Source organism: Solea solea, chromosome 8, assembly GCF_958295425.1.
Source record: "Solea solea chromosome 8, fSolSol10.1, whole genome shotgun sequence".
Classification (NCBI taxonomy): domain Eukaryota; kingdom Metazoa; phylum Chordata; class Actinopteri; order Pleuronectiformes; family Soleidae; genus Solea; species Solea solea.
The window spans coordinates 23,178,599-23,204,312 of record NC_081141.1 but is presented as its reverse complement, the minus strand read 5'-3'; the positions used below and the strand labels follow the sequence as shown (position 1 = coordinate 23,204,312).

The 25,714-nt window shown below is 41.2% G+C and overlaps 1 protein-coding gene across 2 annotated transcripts in view; it reads left to right on the top strand.

The window, feature by feature from the left end:
• Nucleotides 1-25,470, top strand: part of bmp1a (bone morphogenetic protein 1a) — a 51,315-nt gene extending 25,845 nt beyond the window's left edge. The window contains exons 7-20 of one of the 2 annotated variants that reach the window (XM_058636428.1): nucleotides 7,632-7,756; nucleotides 12,356-12,471; nucleotides 12,592-12,694; nucleotides 13,483-13,599; nucleotides 14,203-14,348; nucleotides 14,766-14,961; nucleotides 15,207-15,332; nucleotides 17,343-17,536; nucleotides 17,682-17,862; nucleotides 18,476-18,601; nucleotides 18,749-18,876; nucleotides 19,353-19,566; nucleotides 20,171-20,421; nucleotides 23,928-25,470. In XM_058636428.1, coding sequence (XP_058492411.1) covers nucleotides 7,632-7,756; nucleotides 12,356-12,471; nucleotides 12,592-12,694; nucleotides 13,483-13,599; nucleotides 14,203-14,348; nucleotides 14,766-14,961; nucleotides 15,207-15,332; nucleotides 17,343-17,536; nucleotides 17,682-17,862; nucleotides 18,476-18,601; nucleotides 18,749-18,876; nucleotides 19,353-19,566; nucleotides 20,171-20,421; nucleotides 23,928-24,062 — 2,158 coding nt within the window. In that variant the 3' untranslated portion in view covers nucleotides 24,063-25,470. The remainder of the gene's footprint in view (nucleotides 1-7,631; nucleotides 7,757-12,355; nucleotides 12,472-12,591; nucleotides 12,695-13,482; nucleotides 13,600-14,202; nucleotides 14,349-14,765; nucleotides 14,962-15,206; nucleotides 15,333-17,342; nucleotides 17,537-17,681; nucleotides 17,863-18,475; nucleotides 18,602-18,748; nucleotides 18,877-19,352; nucleotides 19,567-20,170; nucleotides 20,422-23,927) is intronic. The other variant, XM_058636429.1, reaches the window with a different exon arrangement.
• Nucleotides 25,471-25,714: the final 244 nt, after the last annotated feature.

Below are 25,714 nucleotides of genomic sequence, written 5' to 3'. Positions count from 1 at the left end.
GTCAGAGGGGCCTGAGGCTTCAGGGAGCTGGAACGAGCAATAACGTATGGTATGTAGGGCGTTAATTGTAAGATTAAATTGCTTATACAGTTATTGGATGATAACAAGGGCTGAACCAATCAGGGACAATAGATGTTTATGGTCTTTGTGACTGGTTTTTGCAATTGTGATTTGATTTACAATCCAATTTCAGTTCAATATTAACTGGATATAAAATGTAATGAAGCTTCAACACACGCCAATGTCGAAACATTGACCACTCTCTATGCTACTGCAAGGATTCTAAACTGAAATGAGCTGTTTTTTTGTTTTGTTTTTTTTTTATTTGTAGAAGATAAAGCAAACAAAAAATTAAAGAAATGAACTGCAGACTTTGCTATTTCCACATATCCACTGTTTCAACGATTAATTGGAACCTGATCAGAACAATCAGGGGGTCAATAATAATTCATTTAGTGCATGTGGCAACTAAAGTCTTACATGTTTCGTTCCATTTAACTCTGGAGGAGTAAAGGATCTGGAGTGTATCAGTGTAAATCTGTCTTCTTCTTCATGACGAGCTGAAAGTTATTGCTTCATACTGTAGCTTTTATCTGCTCTGGCATGTAAAACAGTATTCTTTAAGAATTTACATTTTTTAATCTTGTTGTGGTTTTGCTCTTAGCTGTGCTTTAAAAAATTTGATTATTTGATATTTATTTTTTTCTTTCTTTCAAATGAATGCCAAGCCTTTGTAGCCATAGTGAAAGTGTTTGTCTGGAGAATGCCAGCTCCTTCCCACAGCCTGTTCAAATTAAGGCTCCTCTCCTCGAGTCCTGCTGGGCTTTTTTTTTTTTTTTTTTTTTTTGCAGCAGCAGCAGTCCCAGTAAATCAGCATCGGTCCTGGAGCTGAGCAAGACCAGCAACAGCAGCCGCGCTTCCTCACAACAACATTTCTGTGCACTACTTTCAAGGCTGTGTGAAAAGCTTCTTGTAAAAGTTGTACTTTCAGACCATGAACCACCTCATTATGCTGCTAAAGGTTCTTTGAAGAGGCTTTGATTACTGCAGGGACTCGGTTGATTAATTCCTGAGTTGTGTGCGCTCCAAAGCTTTTTATCACCTTCACAGCATCCAGGTGTTTTAACAAAATGTCTTCTCTACTTCAGGCACAATTCAGGTCAGCCCTTACTAATCACCTGCATATGGTCAGAAATTGAGCACCCCATATATCTACAGGTATATATATCTATATAATATAAACGTGTACGAACAATATTCAATAAAATAAATAGACAAAAATGCAAAAGTCTTTGTCCACCGTTAGATTTGCTGTTTTAGCAACACTATAATGGCCATATACTTATTTCTCAATTTCTTTATTAGAACACAACTAGAAAATACAGGACACAAGTAATCCAGTATTGAAAAAGACAAAAAAGCTTCTACTCTAACACAACAAATTCTTGGAAAATCAGTGTTTCCAACAGCCACAACATGGCTGCAATGGCTAAAATGTAATCCAATGGAGGGAGCAATATGTTATATTACTGTATATCCACAAAAACGACTTGACTTTGGCAATAAATGGCTTGAATTGTTAATGTAAGTGCGAAAACGTCACTCTAATTTGACAGACAGCCTGGATCCACATGGCCATATCTAAAGGTTTTTGTAACTACGATTCTTATCACATCGTCATGTATGAACACAGGGCACAAGTTGACAAACCCCAGAATGGTCTCTTGGTTAGCGCATCAAAAATGGGTAGGGTCCGCACAGACCACTGCGGAAATGGGTGGATTACGTAGCAGAACTCTGCGGACCATATTTGCCAATTGACTCAAGCTGTGCATGCACCAATTTCCACCCCTGGCAAATACCAGGAAACAGTAGAAGAATCCCATACATAGAAGAATAAGACAAGTTTTGTACTGACCAGGAGACGGAACTTAAGCTCTGTTAGCTTAAGGAATTGGATATTTTTGTTAGTGGATGGTAGGAACATGGTAACTAACTTGGGAATGCAGTACAACACTTTCCAGTCCAGTTGGTGGCGCACTCTTGTTTTGGTTAAAAGGGACAGCGAAGAAGAAGACGGTAATCGTAGATGTTTGTTCGAGATAATGCGCGGAGCTCTTCTCGTATCCAAACCTTTTCATTGAAACCAACGTTTCCATTACGAATAGTACCAAAATACTAGTACCAGCCCCAACTGTTCCATTCCCTTCCCTGAGAGTACTAAGTAAAATGGTACAGTTTGGTCAGATCAGGCACAGCCCACACTCCGCCCACCAAGTAAAGATACTGTTTTTGGTCAGAATGCAAGCCTGACTCAGGGCTTTACCATTTCAACCCTGGACCAAACTGCACGATGATGGAAACACAGCGTTTGACTCAGTACTACATCTTTTGCACAATCGTGTAAAATGTCTCAACTCTCTGGAGGCCCTTTGGAAAACAAATGTAGTGTGTAATTGAGCGTGTTTAATGCTGGGAATATGTGCGTCCCATAGATGGACACCTGTTTGTAGAAGTGCAGATGTGTCACGCTGAAAATGACTCTTGCGTTTGTCACCAGCTGACCTCATTCTTTCCTCGCCATTGGACGCTACAGGAAGCTCTGCCAGATGTTTTGCTGTCATTCAGCAGCGCACGGGAGTTTTGTGGCACCAGAGAAGAAGAAGAAGAAGAAGAAAAAACGTACTAGAAAAAGACCACGGACAATTAGATACCAATCTGTCTGGGCTCATACTCCAGACATCTTAGGAAGTTGTTAATTAGAGAGTTATTTAGCAGCTGGGGAACTGCAGAACCAGAATAGATCTCTTGGGGGAAATGGATACAGATTCAGCGTCACTGCATCCCTCGATGCAAAGTGGCTTCTTGACAACCTCTCCATAAGTTACAATAATAAATTATAATAAGTATAAGTTATAACACTACATTTTGTTCTTGCGTCTGCTTCATAGATAAACAACAGGGGTTGTAATCACTCGGACAGCTGCGGGAACAGTCATTCCCAGCTATGCGTTGCTGGGAGTTGTACCCATACAGCAAGTCAGAGTGGGTGTAATGTGATCTCTAGGCACACGCAAGTAAGAGCAAAATAAAACAAGTGAGCCCAGACTCTCATCATTACAGCCTCAGTCTGATATGAGAACCAGCTGCTCCATGTTCTTTTGTTCTTAGCCATCTATGCCAGCTGTATATAGATTTCTTTCTTTAATCCAGAGCACCAGCTCTTCTGTGTGCTCTGTGTCTCTCTCTCTTGGTGTATGGGCCTCTTCCATGCAGCAAACAGATTCTGGGAAGCAGAGAGGGAATCTTTGTCTGAAAGGAGGCTGTGGCTGGGTGTAGGCCAGCGCTCAGAAATGCCTCTCTGACTGCATCCAAACTTTAGGTCAGGAACACGCTGCACACAGTACTGGAGCAGGAATGGTGTACATGTATTAGTAGAATTCGAGAACGGGTCTGGACCCATTGAAGCGAGTGGGGCACTTTTTTTTTGGATTGAGAAATAAACAAATTTGCAGAATGTTTTCCAGCCTCTCACCAAAGGTTTATTTTATATACTTAACCTATATTTTAGTCGTGAGTCACAGGGAGTAGAATCTTGTGAAATGAAGTTGTGAGTCATTTTTAAATATACCTCTATATGTGTATCGCTTGCAAATGTCTGGTCCACTTATTCAGTATAATACTGGGTGTTATAGATGAGCAGCCCATGGCCAAGTGGAGAGGGGACTTGGCTTGTGGCCGGAGGGTTTGCCGCTGCGAGTCCCCATCGGTTCAAGGACTGGGGTACCCCTGAGCAATCCTCATTGCTCATTGTTAAGTGGACACTCTAGATTGACCCCAGCCACGGGGGCTACATCCAGTCTACTCCTAGTGCCGGACCCCAAGCCTGGGTAAATGGGTGGGTTGTGTCAGGAAGGGTGTCCGGTGTGTCAACCTCTCAAGAGGGACAAGCTGAAAGCAAAAAAACAAACAAACAAAAAACTAGATGTGAAATTCCAGTAAAATCAAACTCTATGATTCTTTTAATGATTTGTATTTTGATTCATTGGGTACCCATTTAAAAAGTTTGGGGAACACTGTTTTCGAGGATTGATTTTGTATCACCCCAGTACTTTCACCCCAGAGAGGTCGCCAGTCCATCACAGGGCCTTAAAAGTCCAGTGTGTAAGAACAAGTGACATCTAATGGTAACTTAGTTGGTGTACGCATCATGTTCATATGGGCAGAGCTGTGTATTTGTGTCGTAGGCTTCTCTAGACAAGCTGCTGTAGAAACATGGTGGTACAAGATGACGGGCTCCGTAAAGCACGGCCCTTGCCCAAGGTACATATTAAAGGCTTATTGTAGTTTTTGGCAAACAAAAACAACTACTTGCATTTAAGTCTCATATAGCCAGACACACTTTACTGCTACACTGGATTCCCTCTTCATCCCGGTGGCTTAAAGAAGTCGTGTTTTTCTTAAGCTTGAGGAAGTAAAATATACACTTAGAGGCTCAAGGGAGACCTTTTCCCAAATTTGGCAGCCCTTCATAGCCCATTTTAGTCTTTTGCGCCTTCTGACTAATTCCATTATGTGCCTGTCACTTGTGTTTATTATTTCTCCTTTTAGTCTTGATCTGTTTTAGCGATTTGTGATCTTTATTTGGTCACATTCAGCAATTAAATAGATTTCAATAAAGGTGTGTTTGTGTTAGGAGGAGACCGATTTGGGTGATATAATGGTACTATTTGTATACTACCGCTACAAAATGCGTCTTCTAAGGCTATAAAAACCAATCCCATTGTATTTCAGTGACTGGTCATTTATATAAACATACGAATGGGGAATATGTTCAATTTCTGTCAATAAACCCTTTAAATGTTACACATTTAAGGGCCTTTAAAGACACAAGAGGTGATTTGAACTCATGCTGAAGTTCTTCTGAATGTGTCGTATTCATTACAGCGTGTTGCACAATGCTGCTGCCCAACCCTGAAGCTTGTTTATGTCGGTTTTATTCACTCCAAGTCCGACTCTGCTTCGTGGAACTGTGTTGATCAATAAGACTGTTTGGACATGAGGGAGGAATGGCTGCCTGTGCTGGGGAATGTTTCACAGAGCTGTATGAGCAGACAAGAGGCTCCTGTTAGCCTTTCACGAGTCATCCCAAACACTTTCTTTCTTGAGAGCTGATTGGCTGGCTCACCTGTGCCAGTGTCTGTCTTTGTTATCCCATTCTGAGCCCGTGTGTTTGCTGGATGTTTTACAGTAAATCACCGTGGGAAGCCGCGGCCTTTGGAGCGGGTGTTGTTCAGAAGATTTCATGGCCTGTCTTGATGTTTTGCTGTGTCTCCTGGGGGGGAAAGCAGCGCTGATCCCCCTGCGCTTTTTTGTCCGGGGTGTGTTATCCGTCCCACCACTCTCGGCCTGCGCCCCCCACCACAAATACCCCTTCACTGTAGAGATATTTTTCAGGAAGGGTGCATGGAGCAGTGCCAACTCAAATAGAGACCTGCCAGTGGGCCCTTTGTCTGTTGTGACACCAAGAGGAGTGGCGTTTTTCACTGGACAGCCAGCATACGGGCTCCGGGACGCTCGGACAGACAGACAGACAGACAGACCGGCAGAGTCTACACTGTTAGCTCAGGCTGCTCTGTTTGCACATGCCTGCCGTTGATGGGCATGTCACCATGGGAACGACCGCGCAGCCAGGCGGCCGTTGCTCGCCAGCACTTAGAGAAAAATGGAGACGATAAACTAGCGAAGTGTCAAGTGAGGCAGCCGTGTGAGGGGAAAAAAAAAAAGTTTCCCTGGACGAACTGTTCTTCTGTGCCTTTTGTTTTTAATTTAAAGCTTTGTGGAGGATTTACCTGATCAGTTATTACAGTGTTCACTTTGAAATGCAAAAATACATGAGTCTGCCCTACAGGCCCATCTATAGGGCAGACGTGTGTGTGTGTGTGTGTATACTTTTATTTCTTACCTCCTTTAGGATCTTTTCTGGCATAAACATCTTGTTAACACCGGTAGCCTTCATGGAGACCAAAACCTGGTCCTTATGAGAAAGAACCTCCTTTCTGAGGAACTAGTGGAGATTTAAATTGTGGTTGCGGTTAAGGTTAGAGATTAGGCTTTGTTTAGTCTGTCCAAATGAATGGAAGTCAATGCAGTGTCCTAAGAAGCATAGCTGCGCAGACCTGTGTGTTTATGGGAAGAATGACGGCAGTGTTAACCTCAGAAACGGACCGTTTGACCCCCGACATCATAGGAACAGAGTAATAAGTGACTGCAACTGTCCATCTGTTGCAGTTTAACGGGAAAGTGGATCTCAAAGAGGTCAAAGGGTCAGCATTAAGTCAAGCAGAGACCTCACAATATTCCAGATAAATCACAAGAGTTCACACAGTGAGCAGGCATTGTGCGTCAGGGGAGAGGAGAAACTCCCTTTTATCAGGAAAACTAAATCCCACTTTTTTTTCTTTTTTTTCTTTTTTTTAAACATCAGTTTTATTTGTCCATCTACTTTTAATTTAGGAACCATTTACCTGAGCATAGTCGTTTAAGAAGTTCTCTTTTCATTCTTCGTTATTTTAGCTCTGTATCATACCCTGTTCACTTACCATCAGTAGAATACTGGTCAAAATGACTGAATATAAATGTTAAATCACATGCGTCACTATGCACAGACTGGGCTGTTTATTTCTTCTTTATGGGAGAAGAATATTAATATTAACACAGTTGGAGAATTATGGCTTTGACATGGCTCAAATGTGTTGTTAACAGTGTATGTTAATGAATTTGTGATATCGGCATCGGAATGGTATCGTGCCGTATCGATTTGAAACCAAAACTTTCTTGGACACTTCTTGTGTCTTGATTTCTTGTGTATTTTTTGTTTTACTTTACTTTTGTGTGTTGTGTGTTTAGTTTTTAGTGTAGTCTATACATATATACTCGCTTTTCTTTATTGTGTGCAATAAAGAAATACATTAGAAATTGATGAGTGGGTTGATTTTGTCAACCACGTCCATATCAGTTAAAGATTAAGACTGTTATTCAGAGACGAGGTGTTTGTGATTTTGGTCTAATGACCAAACATTTTTACGACAGAACTTGCAGTTAAAGTTTTTCTATCTTTTTTTTTTAACGATCGTAGTCGTGCGTCTGCATGGAGGTGCGAGCTCATGTGGAGGTCCACAGCAGGTAGAAGGCCTCATATGGTCCCGTTAAACCGGTGCCAGGACTTTTACGAGCGGTCTCTTTATGTCTTCATTACCTTATTTAGCTGGAAGAAATACCGACAGCATTCATGAGACGTTGATTTAGCAGAAAGTCCTGTGTGTGTATGTGTGTGTTTACTACACGGATGTATATACATCAGAGTTCTGCAAAGCTGTGTGTTTACGTTGTTAAAATGCTGATCCCAGCAGAATATGAGCTCCCCATGTCCCTTCTCCCCTGGCAGATGTGTGTGTTTTCTACATTGTGTTTAGAAGTCTGGTAGTACTCATTTACATCATGGTATTTGTATCTCCTTTAAGAAACAGTTGATTATAATGTTGACAGTGATCCATGGTATATCCTTGAGTCTTTTTTTTTATGCAGGATTTCATGCTAAATTAAAATCAGTCTCTCCTTCTTATTTACAGAGGCATCTTCCTGGACACCATCCTGCCACGCTACGATGTGAACGGAGTGCGGCCGCCCATCGGTCAGAGAACCAGACTGAGCAAAGGGGATATCACACAGGCACGCAAACTCTACAAATGCTCCAGTAAGACCAAATGACAGATCCTGTCTGCTGTTGGTTTCTCCCGACTATTTTCTACATGTGTGTGCAACTCAGCCAAGAGAGAGAAGGAGAGACAGACAGTGTCAGAGGGACAGAGAGAGAGAGAGAGATAGAGAGAGGAAGGATTTTGACTTTTTAACACATCTTTTATATACATAAATCCATTTGTTTTGTCACTGACTTGTATATGTAGACATTTTTAAGTATAAATAGATATTATTAACAAAAACTAACATCATAAACAACGCAATAAAACATGTCCATCAACAATCTTTCTGTTGCACGCACGCACGCATGCACGCACACATACACACACACACACACACACTGGTTTCATGACTTCAGGGGACATTGCATCGTCTTACATTCATTTCCGGGGCCGTCCACACACAAACTGGTTTAGGTGAATACACATACTTTTTTTTATCGGAGAGTCCACCCAGAAACTGCGTTTTAAGGGACCTGAAACTGTATTTAAAAAAAAAAACAACAAACGCATCCCAGAGTGGAAAAATCTAAAAAAAACGCTGGCCTTGTGTTTCCGTGTAGACCGAGAACACGCTACTTTAGGAAAACGATGACGTCATATTCCCAGCTCTCTCTTGCGCTGTCATTCATTGTCTTGTGTTTGTAGATTATTAGACAGTGTTTCCAACTACTGTCAATGAAAAGTAACTAAAGTCAGTCTGAAAAGACGCCAGATATCACTAGAACCCGTAACGTAAATGGCATGAAACGTAAACATATACAAACAGACATTATTTCCCTCTCTTTCCCCTGGCTCGGTTCATTCCGTCTCCGATTCTGTTCTTATATCTGTAATGTGTACAAGTTGTCTTCTCCGTTTTTGGTGTAACATTACAGCGCCTGGCTCATGTACAACAGTTTTTGGGGGTTCCGTGTGGACGGCATGGTTTTTCCTGAAACCATGCCGTCTTTACGGGGAACCTTTTTTAAAAAACAGCAAAGAAAAAGTTTGCTTGCGTTTCGTGCCGGTTCCGCATGGATGTGGCTTTACTCCAACCTTATCCATAATTACTACTGGCCTAACCCTAACCTCAGCCTAACTTTAAAACATGTCTTCACCTTAAAATGTTGTAATTTACGTTATGGGGACTTGATTTTTGTCCCCATAAAGAAGTCAAGTCCCCATAATGTGACGGTGTCAACAGATTTAGATCCCCCAACAGGTACACACACCGAGAGACAGATGGAGACAGAGACATTTGAACTTGACCGAGACAAAGAGACAGACTGAGAGAAAGAGAATCAGAGGATAAAGAAAGGAAGACAAAGAAAGAGTGACACAGACAGACAGTGAGACAGAGAGAGAGTGAATGGTCCGTGGCTCCTCCTGTCTTTTTTCCCAGCTGCAGCTCTCTGTGTAGAAATAGCTAAGCATCTACAGTTAAAGTGGTTTGGTTCCTTGGCTACAGCGTCCAAGACTCCTAAACTGGAGAGGAGTGTAAACACAGGCCCAGGTCAGGAAGTGTGTCATCGCTCTTTCCCAGATAGACCCCAGAGAACAGCTGTTCTCGAGCTGGGAATGACTAAAAAGATATTTTTTTGGAAAATCAGCGCTCGTGTCCGAAAAAACACGACACATACAGTATACAACTGGACAGCTATGCATGAAGGAGGGTTATGTAATCCTGGCACTTTTTCTGAACTCCGAAAAAAAAAGACAGAGAGAATTTGATGCTGCCAAAATGAAGAGAAGTCACATCACTAACAGACGTTTGCTTTGAGCACAGCCGTCTGCTCAGTGGATCTGATGTGTGTGAACATCAACAGGTTGATATGTCAGATTGTATCTGTGGTCCTCAGGCAGGTTGATGGAACTAAAGTACAAGCAAGAAAAAAATTACAGTTCCTGCCAAATCCTTTTGGCATGCATATTTCTCATTACCGTAACTCTCAAGACCGTTTGTCGCCCTCTGGACTTCTGCGGAACAACTGTCCAATCACAGACAAGATTCACCACGTCAGCTTCTCAGTCCCGTAATTCCTATATCGAAAGTAAAAGGTTATCTTGGGAAAAGGGACAGAAAGAGGCTGAAGCACTCACTCACTGAACATTTTTTAGACAATTCTACAGCCTTAAAATCGAAATAAATCCAGTCGGCCTGAATGTCATGATGGTCATAAGAGGGTTAAAAACAAGAGAAAAGGAAAACCTCATTTATGAAGGAAGTACACTATTGTTCTCTAATTTGTAAGGAAATGGAGCAACTTGCACATTGCCCTTTTGTATTAAGTTTTAGAATGCACTACAAACAGTGACTTAATAAAACTTAATGTAACAGAATATTAACAAATAGCCCCTTTATTTACGGAATCCATCCAAACAGATATAGAAGAAGTAGAACAGAAGTAGAGGTAATATAAATGAACTCTAGATGAGTTGACTCCTGCAATGGTTGTCAATTGTCAGTTGTGGTGGTGACCCTGAAGAACTTCTTTCACACCTCAACTCAGGTGAAACTAACAATCTGAAACTGGGACAGGGGCTGAACAACCTGCATTATTTAAACTTAAAGCGTAACTAAATACCCCGATCTGAGGCTAACTCTGCCCAATGCCTGATTTTGAGGGGTGGGGAAGGACAGGTGAAAGAGAACCACAGGGGCTGTGGTCACTTCTACCGTTTTTTGTGTGTGACAGCGTTGTTTCAGTCGCAGCAGCACTGATACTTTTATGACTGAAAGGTCGTTGTATGTCGAGGACTGTTTTTGTCCATTCAGTCCCCTCACTCTCTCTGTCCTCGACTTTGAATAAGCAGTAGCCAGTTTTTATATCACAGATGAAAAGGGGGTTGGCCAGAAGAGGACACTACTTGACTAAAGAGCAGGATACACCAGCCAAATTTGAATGCCAGAGACACATATTTTTAACACAATATGCGTAATTCAAATACTTGCACTTACACTTCATTGCCAAGATAAGGACCTGGATCAGTAAGCAACATCACTAGATTCCCATATATCTTGGTTTTCACCTGAAATGTGGTTTAGTTCAGCTTTAATGACTCTCTAGACAGCTATCCAACCTTCAGAGGCTGAATTTTTGCCAGTAAGTCAGAACTGAATGAAACACGTTGGATGATGGGTGAAACATCTTCAACTTAACTCAAGCCAGACATAGTCAGTCGTCAGTTAATTGTAGGTCAGGCCGGAGTAGTTGAGCCATTAGGTTCACATTAAAGCTCACAGTGACGGGCCAGTGTGGTTTTAGAGCAGAGCTGGACATTTTAAACTTAAATGGACCGTGTACGTGTCTGTTAAAGTGTTTTATCTCGCAAGGAAGACTCGATGATGTGGCGCACACATTGCGGGGGATGAGGTATTAAGTCTCTCCACGTGTTCTTGGGAGGAAAAAAGAAGAGTTTCTTAAAGAGCCACGATTCTCCCACTTATGTAGCATTCCTGGGAGTGTTTGTCACCCCCAGTGTGTGTCTGAATGCTTGTTAATGGTTTAGTATTGGCAGACCTTTGCAAAGGCCTTATTACACACACACACAAGCCCTAGCTTGGGGCTCCTCATTTTATTGCTTACACACAAACCCCGAGGGAAGCAATAAACGCAAACAGTCGGGGGGAGTTGTTTTCCTTACTCCTGCAAAACGCAGCCCAAAGTAAAGATAACACCGAGGTAATAATGAATGCCGACACAGTTCCCAAGATGGACCTTTGTCATTTCCTCTTAGTCTTAATTAAACACATCTTTCTCCCACTTGGCTGCAGACTCCCGCAGTTGTTCCACAAGCCTGTGTTTTGTGTTGGAATCAATCTTCGCACACTTAGTTTTGCCAGGGTGTTTTTGTTTTGTTTTTTTCACTGCTAGTGGCATCACGTACATAATGCATCACATCCTCCAGAGGAGCTGGTTTATTTATAGTAGGTCAGGTTTATTTTCAGAAGATACTCAGAGAAAGTGTCTCTCACTCTCTTTTTTTCTTTTGTGTGATCATCATCTGGAGTAGGAGGGAGGACGGGTGGGTGGCGGGCTGCAGGGGTTGTGGGTGAATATTATCAGCAGATGTGCCTCTGAACACAAAACAGTTGCCCTTTACTTCACATGCACTTTTACAATTCCATCATGAAGCGTCTGCCGCTGCCTCTGCGATGAGTTTTCGGTGGATTGACTTCACAGCTAATGTCTCTATAGTCTGAATTTAGTGCTTGTTCTTTGGTGTTTTACTGCAGTTGGCATTCACACTGTTGCATTTAAGGCTCTATACTACTTGTTTTGTGCCCAGTGGCGATATCATCAGCCTGGAACATCTACTAACATTGATATGTTTACATTCATGTGAGTAGCATAATTGAAAAAGTATATTTAAAATTCACAATAATGATTGTCCAACCTTAAGGGAAGGTCCATAAAATGTAGATGGCAGAACAAAAGAAAGGCATTCCAGGCAAAATCAATCCATACATGGATTGATTTTGACCAATATTGGCCCAATACCAATAACTGAATACTCTATCGGCTCATCCTTGACTCACTTTCTCTGGCTCAGTTGTTATGGACTAATTGACGAATTGAGATCTTACATGAGTGTTTGTTTTGTGTGCACAGGATGTGGGGACAGTCTACAGGACAGCAGCGGCAACTTCTCCTCTCCTGGCTTCCCCAACGGATACTCAGCCTACATGCACTGCATCTGGAGAATATCAGTCACACCAGGGGAGAAGGTACGAGCCTCTGGAAAGTTCCACTTCAGTTTTGGGACGCTTTCAGAGACATAAAAGTACAAGTACTGCTACTGGCTACTGGCTGCATATACTGATGTTTCTGCTGCTTCCTTTTTTCAGATCATTCTGAACTTCACCTCCATGGATCTGTACAGGAGTCACCTGTGCTGGTATGACCACGTGGAGATCCGAGATGGATACTGGAGGAAGGCACCGCTCAAAGGTCAGCTTGAACTAGAGAGTTCTGTCCAATTGATTGATTTCCTTTTGATTAACCACAGTGTTTTGATTTATTCAGCAAAGTCTGAAATTTAAATAACTTCCTTTTGCTGTAATAAAATTAGATTTTTTTTTATTGTTTTTTTGTAGCTCTTGCTTTTAGCAGCTTTATTCAAACAGTACATGGCACATTTTGCTGGAGTTTTTTGGGGATCTACTTTATGACCCAATGAATAAAGTAGTATCTCTATATCTAATCTGGAGTTTCATCAGTATTCAGGATAAAAAGAAAGATGGAAAGATAGAATTGTGAAATAGGGTGTAAAAAAAGGCTTGGTTTTCTCAGTTATTTTTCTGTTGAATTTAAGCCTCCAACCACTAGTTTTAGGCTTTAGGCCATTTCAACTCCTCTGTCGAGACAAGAACCACAGTATATTGTTTATGCATATAACACTGTTTTTTCCCTTGTGGCTTTTCATAGAAAATAAATTTTTTTGAGGAAAAAAATCACAATATGTCTCCTTGCTTATTGTGCCCTACTATATAACAATATAAAATATTGTGGTTCTTGCAAATTTACAGTCCTTGTGACAAACAGTATATGATTTCACCAAACATTAAATGCTAAAATAAAGAAGTTCTTATCCTTGTTAAATTGTTCTCATCCTTTCAGTGTTTTTTGTTTCCCTTGAAGTAAAGAGCAGTGTGGAGGAATGTCAGGACTATGCCACAGAGTCAGAATCATCAACCTGTTCTCTTTTTTTTCCATGTGTGTCTTCACCTGTGATCCAGGTCGTTTCTGCGGCGATAAGCTGCCAGAGCCGATCATCTCCACCGACAGCCGCCTGTGGATTGAGTTCCGCAGCAGCAGCAACTGGGTGGGAAAAGGTTTCTCCGCCGTTTATGAGGGTAAGCACTCGTTCCAAGACCTTCCTGCTCTCTTTGTTCCAGCGTGTCGCTCAGCTGACTGAAGGAGGCATGGACAGACACACATCCAACAATGTGCTTAGAAGTTGCATTAATATCCCCAGTTTTTGGCTCATGCACTGCTGATGTGTCAAGCACTTTACACTGCATTAATCAGACTTTGGCCGACCCTCACACTCAGCTCCATTGTTTCCAGACTGTGCAAAGCTCTGTGTATGTGTGTGTGTGTGTGTGTGAGTAAGGTCCAGAAAACTTACAGAACTATCTTTGTGAGGACTTTTTGTCTGATGCCCACAACTTTTAAAGGCTTTTATCATGCCTAAGACCTGGTTTTAGGGTTAGGTATAACGCTGAATGCAAGTCAATGCAATGTCCTGAGAAGAATAGCTGAGCAAACCTGCGTGTGTGTGTGTGTGTGTGTGTGTGTGGGAGAGATAGAGAGAGCTGGTGGAGGAGTCATCACAGTTTATCCACATTGCGTAAATCAGAGCAAGTAGGGTTTTTTCCCCCCCTGTAATTAATTGCTGATGAAATTGCTATCAAGGGAGCTCAGTGGTGTTTTATTGTTTTTACTGTCACATGCAGCCATCTGTGGTGGGGAGGTGAAGAAGGACAATGGCCAGATCCAGTCCCCCAACTACCCCGATGACTACAGGCCGAACAAAGTGTGCGTGTGGAAGATCTCTGTAGCTCAGGGCTACCACGTGGGCCTCACCTTCCAGTCCTTTGAGGTAAGACATTAAAATCCATTGTTCTTTATTTATTCAAAGCTAAAACCTTGGGTGATTCTTGTTGTTGGTTATGTTGATGTTGTTTGCTGTATCCGTCATCTTAAAATCTGACCTGACTGAGAGAGTGTTAGGGGCTAGACGTTTTTTCCCCGTCAAACTGAATGACCAGTTTTTATGCAATACAATTCACTTCTGTTTCGTGGATTTGTCTTTGTGTTTTCGGTTATACACCAACCACCACTGTAGACGGTATATAAAGGGGGACATAGTCTTCTGGTTTGCCCAAAGAGGCCAACCTCGAACTAAGAATATATTGATCCATTTGTTTATTTTTAAAAGTTTCAAAGTTTTTGCTAATTTTATGGCTTGTTTTTCTACCTCAAACTAAAAGATACCTCTACTTTTCTTCTTCTTCAGATTGAGCGACATGACAGTTGTGCCTATGATTATCTGGAGGTGCGTGATGGGAACTCGGAAAGCAGCCCACTGCTGGGCCGCTTCTGTGGCTACGACAAACCAGATGACATTAAAACCAGCTCCAACCACCTGTGGATGAAATTTGTCTCAGATGGCTCGGTCAACAAGGCCGGCTTTGCTGCCAACTTCTTTAAAGGTGAGGGGTCAAGGGTTGTAAATTTTTAGGAGGGAACAAACGTTCCCGGTTAAATCTCTCATGTGTGTCATTATCTTTTATCTTTTTTCAATTTTCTCTTTCCAATACTTACCTTGTACATGCACATTCAGGCTCTTTGGCAGCCTCTTTGCCTGCCTCTGCTGTTGTTATTGAGGGTTTTTCTTGTAAGCTGTCAGGCCAGGGGGGCCAACTAAAAGGGTCCCAATGTATCTTTGTGTTTTCAGAGATGGATGAGTGCTCCAAACCGGACAACGGTCGCTGTGAGCAACGCTGTGTCAACACACTAGGCAGCTACAAGTGTGCCTGTGACCCAGGCTATGAGCTGGCTGCTGACAAGCGCAGCTGTGAGGGTAAGTACAGGGACAAAGAATTACCAGCCCTGCTCACCATGCAATTTACATCCTCGAGGACTAAACACATTTAGCCACCCAAGCGCAATAAGTACAGTAATTCCAGAAAGCCAGAGAGGATGCAAACAATGATGCATGTGCTGAATGTGCTGTCATTTAAAGATTTAAAGAGTCACAACAATTCAACTATTATATTTATCTTGAATTACATGTTGTTGTTTATGAACTTACTATGTTTGTATAAGCTGCGCAAAAACGTGTTGACCACTGTTCGCCCTCCCCAGAGGAAATCCACCAGTATTCACCTTATACCGTAGATATATTGAGTTTTTGTTGAAAGTATACCAATTAAAGAAAATAATGTTCAAAAGAAATAATGCAACCTCACATAAAGTTGAAAAGACAGTTTGATTACAAAGTGTTTGCAGCTTATATACAGTATATATGCTGTATGTATTTCTTTCTTTACTTTATTGAGTTATTTAACTGGACTGATCAATATAAGCACTGTTCTATCTTCCATCAGCCACAAAATTAAAATCTGTACCTGTTTTTTTTTTTTTTATGTTGCAGCTGATTTGTTCATTCCGAGCCATAAAAATTGAGGGTAAATGAGCCTATTAAATGACTTTAAAATTGCATTTTAGATGATTCAGAATGAACCACATGTATTCACATTCAACAGACCACAGACATTCACTGATGAGTTTTATAAGTGTGATCTGTGTATACACCATACAGTATGTAGCCATAATTAATTTGCAGTTATTATTAGGTTTTAAACGGATAAAATAGATTCAATATTCAAAGAAGTTATATATTTCAGAGATTAAACGTTGCATAAACGGTATTAAAGAGAGTTATAGTACTTGGATTGCAGGATTATCTGCTTTTAGTCAGAATTCAGAATGTCTGAGGTCACTTGGATTTCCAACTCAAGAGTAATCTCACGTACACCGGGATCAGGATTTGATTAGGTATCCTCCATGTTTCATTTCCAAATTCTCTGTGGATGTGAAGTCACTCCCAGCTCCCACTTCCGACTTCCGAGGTGTTAATGGAATGTGACATTATACAAAAATACACTTTAAAGAAAGTAAAAAATACTGTGCATTAAAACTATGTGCTGTGTGCAGATGCTAACCACAGTCCGCATCTGTAAAGCCAATTGTTTGCTAGCACACTAACTAACTACATACCTGCTTAAAAAACAATACAAAAACAAAAACATTAAAACTACATCAGGCTAACTACAATCAACATACTTAAAGCTACAAAAGTAGTTGGCATACTAACTAATTAACTCACTAACTAAAAACATTACAACAATATACTGTGTACAGAATGGTAACCAGTAGTTAGCATACAACGCATGCCTACTTTAACATTAAACATTAAAACAACATGATGCTAACTACAATCAACACCCTTAATGCTAAGCAGTAGTTAGCATACTTACTAAAATGCTAGCTGTTAGCATTTAACATGCTAAATGCTAACTGTTAACTAACAAATTAACCACAACATGCATGTTTGGGAAAAACTTTTTTAAAATATTCATATAACTTTTTGTTTTATGTATTTATATAATTAGTTAACATTTAATGTTAACAAATTAAATAATAAACCAGTGAGTTTAATGTTATTTAATGTTGAATGCTAACATTTGTAGGTGTAGTAATAAAGACTGCGCATTAATTTGAGCTACAATAGCAGGGTGAGGGAAATGTTCTCCTCCGGTTGTTGTCAACAGTTTTTTATGTAACTGATGCAAAGTTTACCTCAGTCCTTTAGGTCAGGTCAGGCAGTAATCGGGTTAATTCAGGACACAGAAAGGATTTCAGAGAGCATTCATTTTACCCGTATGGTTCGCAACACATTGTCTGGAACGTGTCCCAGTGGAGACACGTGGTGATGTAGTTTATTATTTCCTGTCAGCACATGTGCATCCGTATTAAGCTAACTGTTTGTTCTTGTCTCTCTTCCCGTGTTGTTTTTTTTTCTGCACAGCTGCATGCGGAGGCTTCATCACAAAGCTGAACGGCTCAATCACGAGTCCAGGTTGGCCCAGAGAGTATCCTCCGAACAAGAACTGCATCTGGCAGCTGGTTGCCCCCACGCAGTACCGCATCACTCTGCTCTTTGACGTCTTTGAGACTGAGGGCAATGACGTGAGCACTGGGGTTATTTTGAATCGGCACGGGGTGGGTTTGTTCTGTGTCCTCTCTCTGTCATTGCACAACAACTCTCCACTTTCAAAGCAAATAAAGCTTCTATTCTTAATGGATCATGTTCAAAACTAAAAATGAAAGGTCCCAGTCTCATCACATGCTCTGTTTCTCCACTCAGGTTTGTAAGTATGATTACGTGGAAGTGCGAAGCGGGCTTTCAGCGGATTCAAGGCTACATGGAAAGTTCTGCGGCGCAGAGAAGCCGGAAGCTATTACCTCACAGTACAACAACATGAGAATTGAGTTTAAGTCTGACAACACAGTGTCCAAAAAGGGCTTCAAAGCACAGTTCTTCTCAGGTGAGTGCCACTCCAAACATCAAATTCAGAACAATATCAAGTAACATGCTATTAATTTGAAGATATTCAGCTATTTTAAAGTAGTTGGTAGTTATTCTTATCCAATAAAGTACATGTTTTTGTTATAATATAGCGACTCAAATAGCAGTAGAACAAATCTGGTTTCCTTTATGGATAAGCTACAGCATTATTTTGTTAGTTTGTTGAACTTTGGGTCTGTAAACTGTAGATTCAAGAAAGTTACAAGTCTAGTTGCTACTGTTTTAATCACTTTTGGACACACTTGGACTGGTTTTGTTTGTTCAGGCTGCTGTAGTAACATGGCAGTGCAAGATAATGGATGTCATTTATGCAAGACTCTTACCTTTAGTACAAAAAAGTTTTACTCCAAAGCTACAAAACCAAATTATTTTTATTTGAAAGCGATTGTACCTAATAAAAACATACTTATAGTTGTCATTTTTTGACAATAAAACCATCCAATTGTGACTCACTGGACATTAAAGACCAGAAGAGTGCACTAATAATGCCATCCATTTGCCGGTTTGTCACCACTGTCGCTCAGATTTTAAAGGAAAAAGTGAGCAAGGTTGTGTCGTCTGTGCTTCCTCAGATAAAGATGAGTGCTCCAAGGAGAACGGTGGCTGTCAGCACGAGTGTGTCAACACCTTTGGGAGCTACAGCTGTCAGTGCAGGAGTGGCTTTGTGCTGCACGAGAATAAACACGACTGTAAAGAAGGTATTTCACCTCAATATGGGGATTTTTTTCTAATCCCTGTCCTTCATTTATCTGTTTAAAAACTGTTGCTGACTGCAGTGCAAACGTGTGCCTGTTCGGTTTGGATGGCACAGAGGTTTGTGTTGACACGGTGATGTCTTTTTGCAGCTGGCTGTGATCACACTGTGAACAGTGTGAGTGGTATCATCACCAGCCCCAATTGGCCGGATAAATACCCCAGTAAGAAAGCGTGCACCTGGGCTCTCACCACCACTCCAGGCCACCGCATTAAAATCGTACGTTCCCACTTCCTCATGCTCTCTGTGTAATTTTACTTGTCAGTCATGAATTTATTTGTGTGTTGCTTATTTGTGTGAATGAATTGCTACGTCCATTTAGGGACATCTGTGTTTCCTGTGCAGAATTCAGAAACACAGTTATGGCACGACCAACAATGATGTGTGGTAGCCAAATAATGATATTAAAATGTCTTGCATGCCTCTGTTTCTAAGATATAATTTATTTCCCGCTAAAATCTGGTGGGCATGTGTGCTTACTTTCAAGATGAATTAATGAATTTGAAGAAAGTATAAATGAAGGTAAGAATAATAAACAACATAAGGAAATATTAAGCATTTCTAAACTAGACTACAACAGAAGAACTCCAATGTTCTGTATCAAAAAGGAGTAGAAAACCTAAGAAACAAGTGTATTACCTGAAACCTATCTTATCAATAATAATTGTATAAACACTGTTATTTTGTTGTCACAGGCCTTCAATGAGATTGATCTGGAAGCCCACTTGGAGTGTACTTACGATCACATAGAGATTTATGACGGCCGTGATGGAAAAGCGCCAAGTCTCGGTCGCTTCTGTGGCACAAAGAAGCCCCAGCCCATTGTATCCAACAGCAACAAGCTGTTCATTCGCTTTTTCTCTGACAACTCTGTGCAGAAGAAAGGCTTTGAGGCCTCGCACACTGCAGGTACGGACAGATGATGTCTTAACAGTACGTCAGGTTCTATTTCTTCTGAAGAGCAAATCAAGTCAATTTGAGATCAGTCAATCCCAGTGTCAAACTTCGCCAAGTTTTTGAAAAATGTGTGAATGAATGAAGTATTTTAGCACAAAAATTCCTTATGATAAATTATCTTATCTTTAAAGGTCAGTGTGTAAGTTTTATAATGGCTGACCACCATTAGAAAACCAGCAAAAAATATACTACCCTTATATACTTAAGGGTAGTATATTTGAAGGAGGAAACAGGAAACGGCAGAGGAAATTTACATCAGTTTGTTGCAATCTGCAGTCTCACCATTAGATGTCACTAATTCTTACACACTGGAACAGTGCATTTTAGACTCGATAGTCTTCATCAGGGCATACATGTTATGTTCTTAAAAAGTTTTCTTGGATGTACTACATAGAAGATTAACCACCCAGTCTGAGAATGATTATGACTCATAGTAATAACAGAGTGTGCGGAAAATCCTTTGTGTTCCGATGTAAAACAAAACAAATGAGCTGCAGCATGTTACAAGCACTACTTCTTATTAACAAAATACCCAACTCGACTTTTCTCTCTGCAGAGTGTGGAGGTCATCTAAAGGCTGAAGTCAAAACCAAGGACTTGTTCTCCCATGCCCAGTTTGGGGACAATAACTACCCCGGAGCTTCTGACTGTGAGTGGGTGATTTCTGCGGAGAAGGGCTACGGTGTGGAGCTCATCTTCCAGACCTTTGAGATCGAGGAGGAGGCGGACTGTGGCTACGACTACATGGAGCTCTTTGATGGAGATGACACCAAGTCTCCACGGCTGGGGCGCTATTGTGGCTCAGGGGTAAGAACGTGTTCACACACAGCTATTGTTGCCTCTTTCGCACTAGATGTAGTAGGTTTACCCAGGATTTTTTAACCCATGTAATACTGCTAAAAAAGGCAATTAGCATGATTCTCATTAGCAATGTTGTGTGTCACAAACACGCTGGAAACGAGTAAAAGGAAGAAGAATACAACAAAAACACAACAACAGAACAGAAATGTTAAGTCCTGTCCCAGGTTTTGAAGAGAAAGCTTAAAAAAACTCGCGCTAGAGACAGCTATGCTAACTGGAAGATGAAAGGGCGTCATTAGCATTGCAATGCACCTTCCATTTATTAGCATAACCGTTAGCTATGGATGTGTAGTTTTTATAAAGCAAGTCTTTTTGTAAGTGACTAAAATCGGATTCTCCTGATGTCCCACTGTGTTCCTGTCTTAAGCTAGCTCCTGACACAGAGGGTGTGCTCAGCATAGTCAATGCTAACTTTATGTCAGTAGCTACAACCATCCATTGCTATCAAAAATGAGGACGAATTAGCCCGTTCAACTCAGTCTTGCGCCTAAACCAAACCATTAAATGCCAACTAAACACATTTCCACTTGTGAAGGAAACTGCTAAAAGCTAGAATTAAATCATTTTTTTGGGGGGGGGGGGGGTTACCAGTGCATATTTGGGTCACTAAGCAATGTCTATCTAAATTTTTGTTGCTATTTGGGTTTATCCATCTTTGATTTTACTTATTAAGTCCCGTTAAGAATAATAATCGCTCCAACTGGCCAGTTTTTGGTCTGTTTTACAGTATAACAGCAGGAAAGCTGAGGCCATTGTTGTGGAATTAGCGCTGCTGTTGAGTAACCTTCATCAGTAGTTTTGACTTTGAACTACCCTGGGGCTTTTGATTCCAGTCCACACTTTAATCGCTTTGTTAAAGTTAATGTGATGCTGTGGGAGGCAGTTGCAGTCCGACACAAGCCGTCACTCCCTCGGTGCCGATAGCTTATTATCATCTCTGGCATTGAGTTGTAGATGCAAATTAATAAGCCAATGCTGTGGCTGCAGCCGGAGTCGGGGACAATGTGGGCAGCGGGGAATAGAAACACAAAAGTTTCCTCGGGTCAGAGAACAGCTTGATTTCATTTATACACTTCAGTAATAAGCTGTGTGGCCTTTTACTCATGCTTGTTCCTATGAATCACGCGCTGGAGGGGACATAACACCCTCAGAACCCTGGGGAATGACTCCTCAATCAAGTTTCCTTTAATAAAACGGGTCGAAATAAACTGACACAATTCAGTCCAAAGTAGGGTGAAAACTCATTAGAGTGCGGGGAGGTTCACATTTAGCCCAAGGGCTTCTCTCAGTTTAATAGTTGACAACATTACGCTGGCTCGACAATAACATGCATTTGCGGGCTGCTTTCACTTTTGTCTTCAAAATCCCATTTCCCAATAAAGCAAGACTTATGGCCTATTGTAAATATGTTATTTGTGTTATGAATGGCAGCTTTAATCAGCAGTGTGGTTTGTTTATGGTTGTTTACAGAGGCGCGGGTTGCTTTGACATTGTTGAAGCTGCAGGGCAGCTGCTGCAGCGCCTCAACCAAATAATTATTTTTCACTATGATGTTATGAATTGTTATTCATGTGAGGCAGCAATTCGCACAAAAAGCCAGGTTAAGTGCTGCATATTTCTTTCCATCCAGGCAGTTAAATTCATATTTGCTTGACTGGAAACATAAACTGCGAAGAAATATACTGTTTATTGCCCGCCGGAAAAGACAAATCACACAGTCAGGTTTTTGTTGGACTGCCTTTAGTTTTGACAATGACACAACATTGATTTTGATCCATAGTTTACATTTTTGATGGGGGTTAATCAACCCTCCAGGTTTTGTTAATATGGTGGCATACCAAATTATACGCCTCCCTGGACATCCTTGAAAGTTTATGAATTGGAAAAGGCCCTTAAGAGTTTTAGAAAGTCGCCCTAAAAAGACATGGGTCATTGAAGGTGCTTGCATTTTGTGCAAGAAATAAATTAAGTTGATATTGAGTTAAATGTCTACCTTGTTTGTTACAACACCACCACTGGTCCTTGAATTTAAGGGGATTGGTCCTGGAAAGTCCTTGAATTTGATGTCAAAGTGGCTACCACACCTTGGTGGGAACCCTGTAGTAACCAAAGTCTCTAGTGTAGCCTAAGTAACCCTAACCCTCTTTCTTTGGTTGACTCTTTTCTTTTAACATGTTTCATCTTTTCCAAGACCACGTGATATGTCTATGAAATGGTTGCTTAATAAATGAGAAGCTGCTCCCTGCATTAGTTAAATTTAAAGCTTGAATGCGTAACTTAATAAGCAAATGTCCGTAACATTTAAACTATTGTCAGATGAGTTCACACGACGCTGATTAAGCCTCTCAGCTCCACACGGCTCCCTCAATGTTTCGATCTAGTGTCGTGGTCTGACATTGCCACGCTGCACACAGGAAGTGACTTTTTTTATGTAAAGATGGATGAAGGCAACGGTAACATTGTGCTTGTAAAAGTGAGACGGCTGCAAACAGTTTGGAGTTTGAATGAAAACAAAAAAGCTTCTTGACTTTGCTGCTGTATACATGCAGTCAGGCTCTGATGAGTGGTCACACAGTTTCCGTTTCCATTGTGAAACCTTGAGAAATGCAGCAAAGTAATCGATCCGTCTCATCAGTGCATTGACTGATTGTCAGAGAAGCATTACTTTTGTGTGCTGGTAATCTTTTCCTTCTTTCAAACAAAGCTTGTCTTCTTCTTGTGATAAACAACCTCATGACAAAAGGAAAGGTTGGAAGTGTTGCTTTTTTCTTCTTCTTCTTCATGGAATTTATTGGAGGGCTACACTGTGAGGCACTGGTATGATGTTACGCTAGCCGGGTAAATAGCTCCATAATTAAGCATCCAAAGCCAACACACCCTGTGGTTGAAACATGAGCCAGATCAGTGTGTACTGTTCCAAACTGCACAGTGGTCAGCCCAACTGCACATGGGGGTATTGTTATTATTTTTAGATCAAATTTTATCACGTTTGTTTCTATTATTCTGTTCATGAAGACCAAACAGATGCGTTAGGCACTCTAGCTTTACATAAGTTGCCAGTTGAAACATATTAATCACTGCAGCATTTACTCAATGGACGGTCTTACTGATTAGCTTAGTTAAATCCAGGTTTTTGAGACAAGTCAGTGTATAAAATATGGTTTTTGTTCATTGGAGAAACGAGCTCACTGCAGTGATCATCAGTGTATTTTATCGTCCGTGCAAATGCAGCCAAAGTCTGAACCATAATGAAGTCCTGGTCCTGGACCCTCACATGGCCCCTAACTCTCCTCTGAAGTGAAAAGCCATCCATCATAGTCACTGCTTTGACTTTGGCTCCAGCATGTGAAAAGTCTTTAAGTTTTAATTGAAGTGCAGTCAAAGAAGCAGAAAGTGACAGCATCAAATGAACCTGTTGTCGTTAACCCCCCCCCTCCCGTCTGTCCCGACAGCCTCCAGAGGAGATCTACTCGGCTGGCGACTCCATTGTGATCAAGTTCCGCTCCGACGACACCATCAACAAGAAAGGATTCCACGTCCGCTACACCAGCACCAAGTTCCAGGACACACTGCACTCACGCAAGTGACCAGCGGGGGCCGGAAGGAGCCGTGCAGGGCAAAGGGGCAAACGGAGGGGCCCCCAGGGAAGGCGCCAGCCTGACGCTCGGAAACCTTCGGCCACCAAGATGAATCAGACACGACAGAACAGCCGCAACACCACCAACCGCACCTCAGCTCCTAGGGGCTCTAGCTCCCCCCGCAGACAGTGAGGAGTAAAGCCATTCTGCAGTACACCTTGTTTTTACCTTTTTATGGTTAGGATTGGGGCGGGAGGGGGTGAACGTCCACTTTAGGTGGACAAGTAGGGGAGAATTTATTGACCCAGTCCCCTCCATATAATTATTTTTTTTTTCATTTATTTCTCTCTTTTTTTTGAATAAAACATGCCTCCTTACGTGAGGTACAAAGGAAAACCGTGGATTCTCAGGACCTGCAGGAAGGCAGGCAGGCATCAGCTGGACGACCCCTGCTTTTGTCGGGCCAGCCCACCACATCCAGGCGGGGGGGAGGAGAGGAAGCGGAGAAGGAGGAGTATGAGAAGATCTCCATGCTCTCCTCGCTTGTTGCTCTTCTCTCCTCACACCCCTTCTTGCCTTTGGTTCAAGGATTCCTTATCCGTAAGAGGATTTAGAAGGACTTGACTTGAGATTTTTTGATACTGTATGTCGGTCAATTGCATGTAATTTACATGGAGCGAAGGAAAATTGTGCAGTGACAACACCAGCATTTGTAATTGGCATTGTCCTGGCAACCAGTGGCACGATTCTCGCTGTTACCATTAACAAGGAAAATTAAGGAAGCAGTTATCTTATTAAAGGACTAATAAATGAAATGTGGTCCATGTCTTCTGGTTGGTAATCGCTCGCCTGACGACTGGCTTTTACTGTACCTCCATGTATAAAGTAATGTGTATAATCTTTCAAAGGGAACATGTGCTTTTCTCAGCTCGAACCAGTTAGCACTTTACAGTGAATTGTTCCAAAATCATGAGCTTATGAATTTTTGTGAAATGCAATGCCAGTTCACTTTTTAAATGCATTTTATCTCTCTCTCTTATTCTTAATTGTTTTTTTTATTATTATTTGTTTTGTTTTTTTCAGTTTTTCTTTGTTTTATTTTGAATTGCTCCATTTAGTTTCTCAGGCATACTTGAACATTGTGTGTGCCCTGTAACGTGGGGGTAATAAAAATATGACTTAATGTTTCAGTGTTGATTTACAGATCTGATGTAAAATAATTTCTCGGCAGAGGAAAAAAAAAAAGCCTTTTCAATGAAGTATTTCTCAAGAACCAAATGAGCCTGAGTATTTATTGTTATAGTAATTACATGTATAATGTAAAGGTGGAAAGGTACTGTTGAAACTAGCCCTATATTTGCCTTCTAATGTATAGCTATTGGTCTATGTTGAATATAATATGTTGCTCACTCACTCATTCCCTTTTCTCCTTTTTATTTCTTATTTAAATCTGTTGTGTGACATTGCAGCAGTTTGATTTCAGGAGGGGTTTTTTTTTCCATCGCATTGACGAGAAACAGAAGAGTAAAAGCTGCGTCTGTGTCTGTGAAATCAGGTGCAGAGGAGTTTTCTGACGCCCACTAAGAACAACAAACATCCATTATTCATTTTTATCTGTGTCTCCACTATTTATAGAGCAAGCGTGTCACATCAGATACACG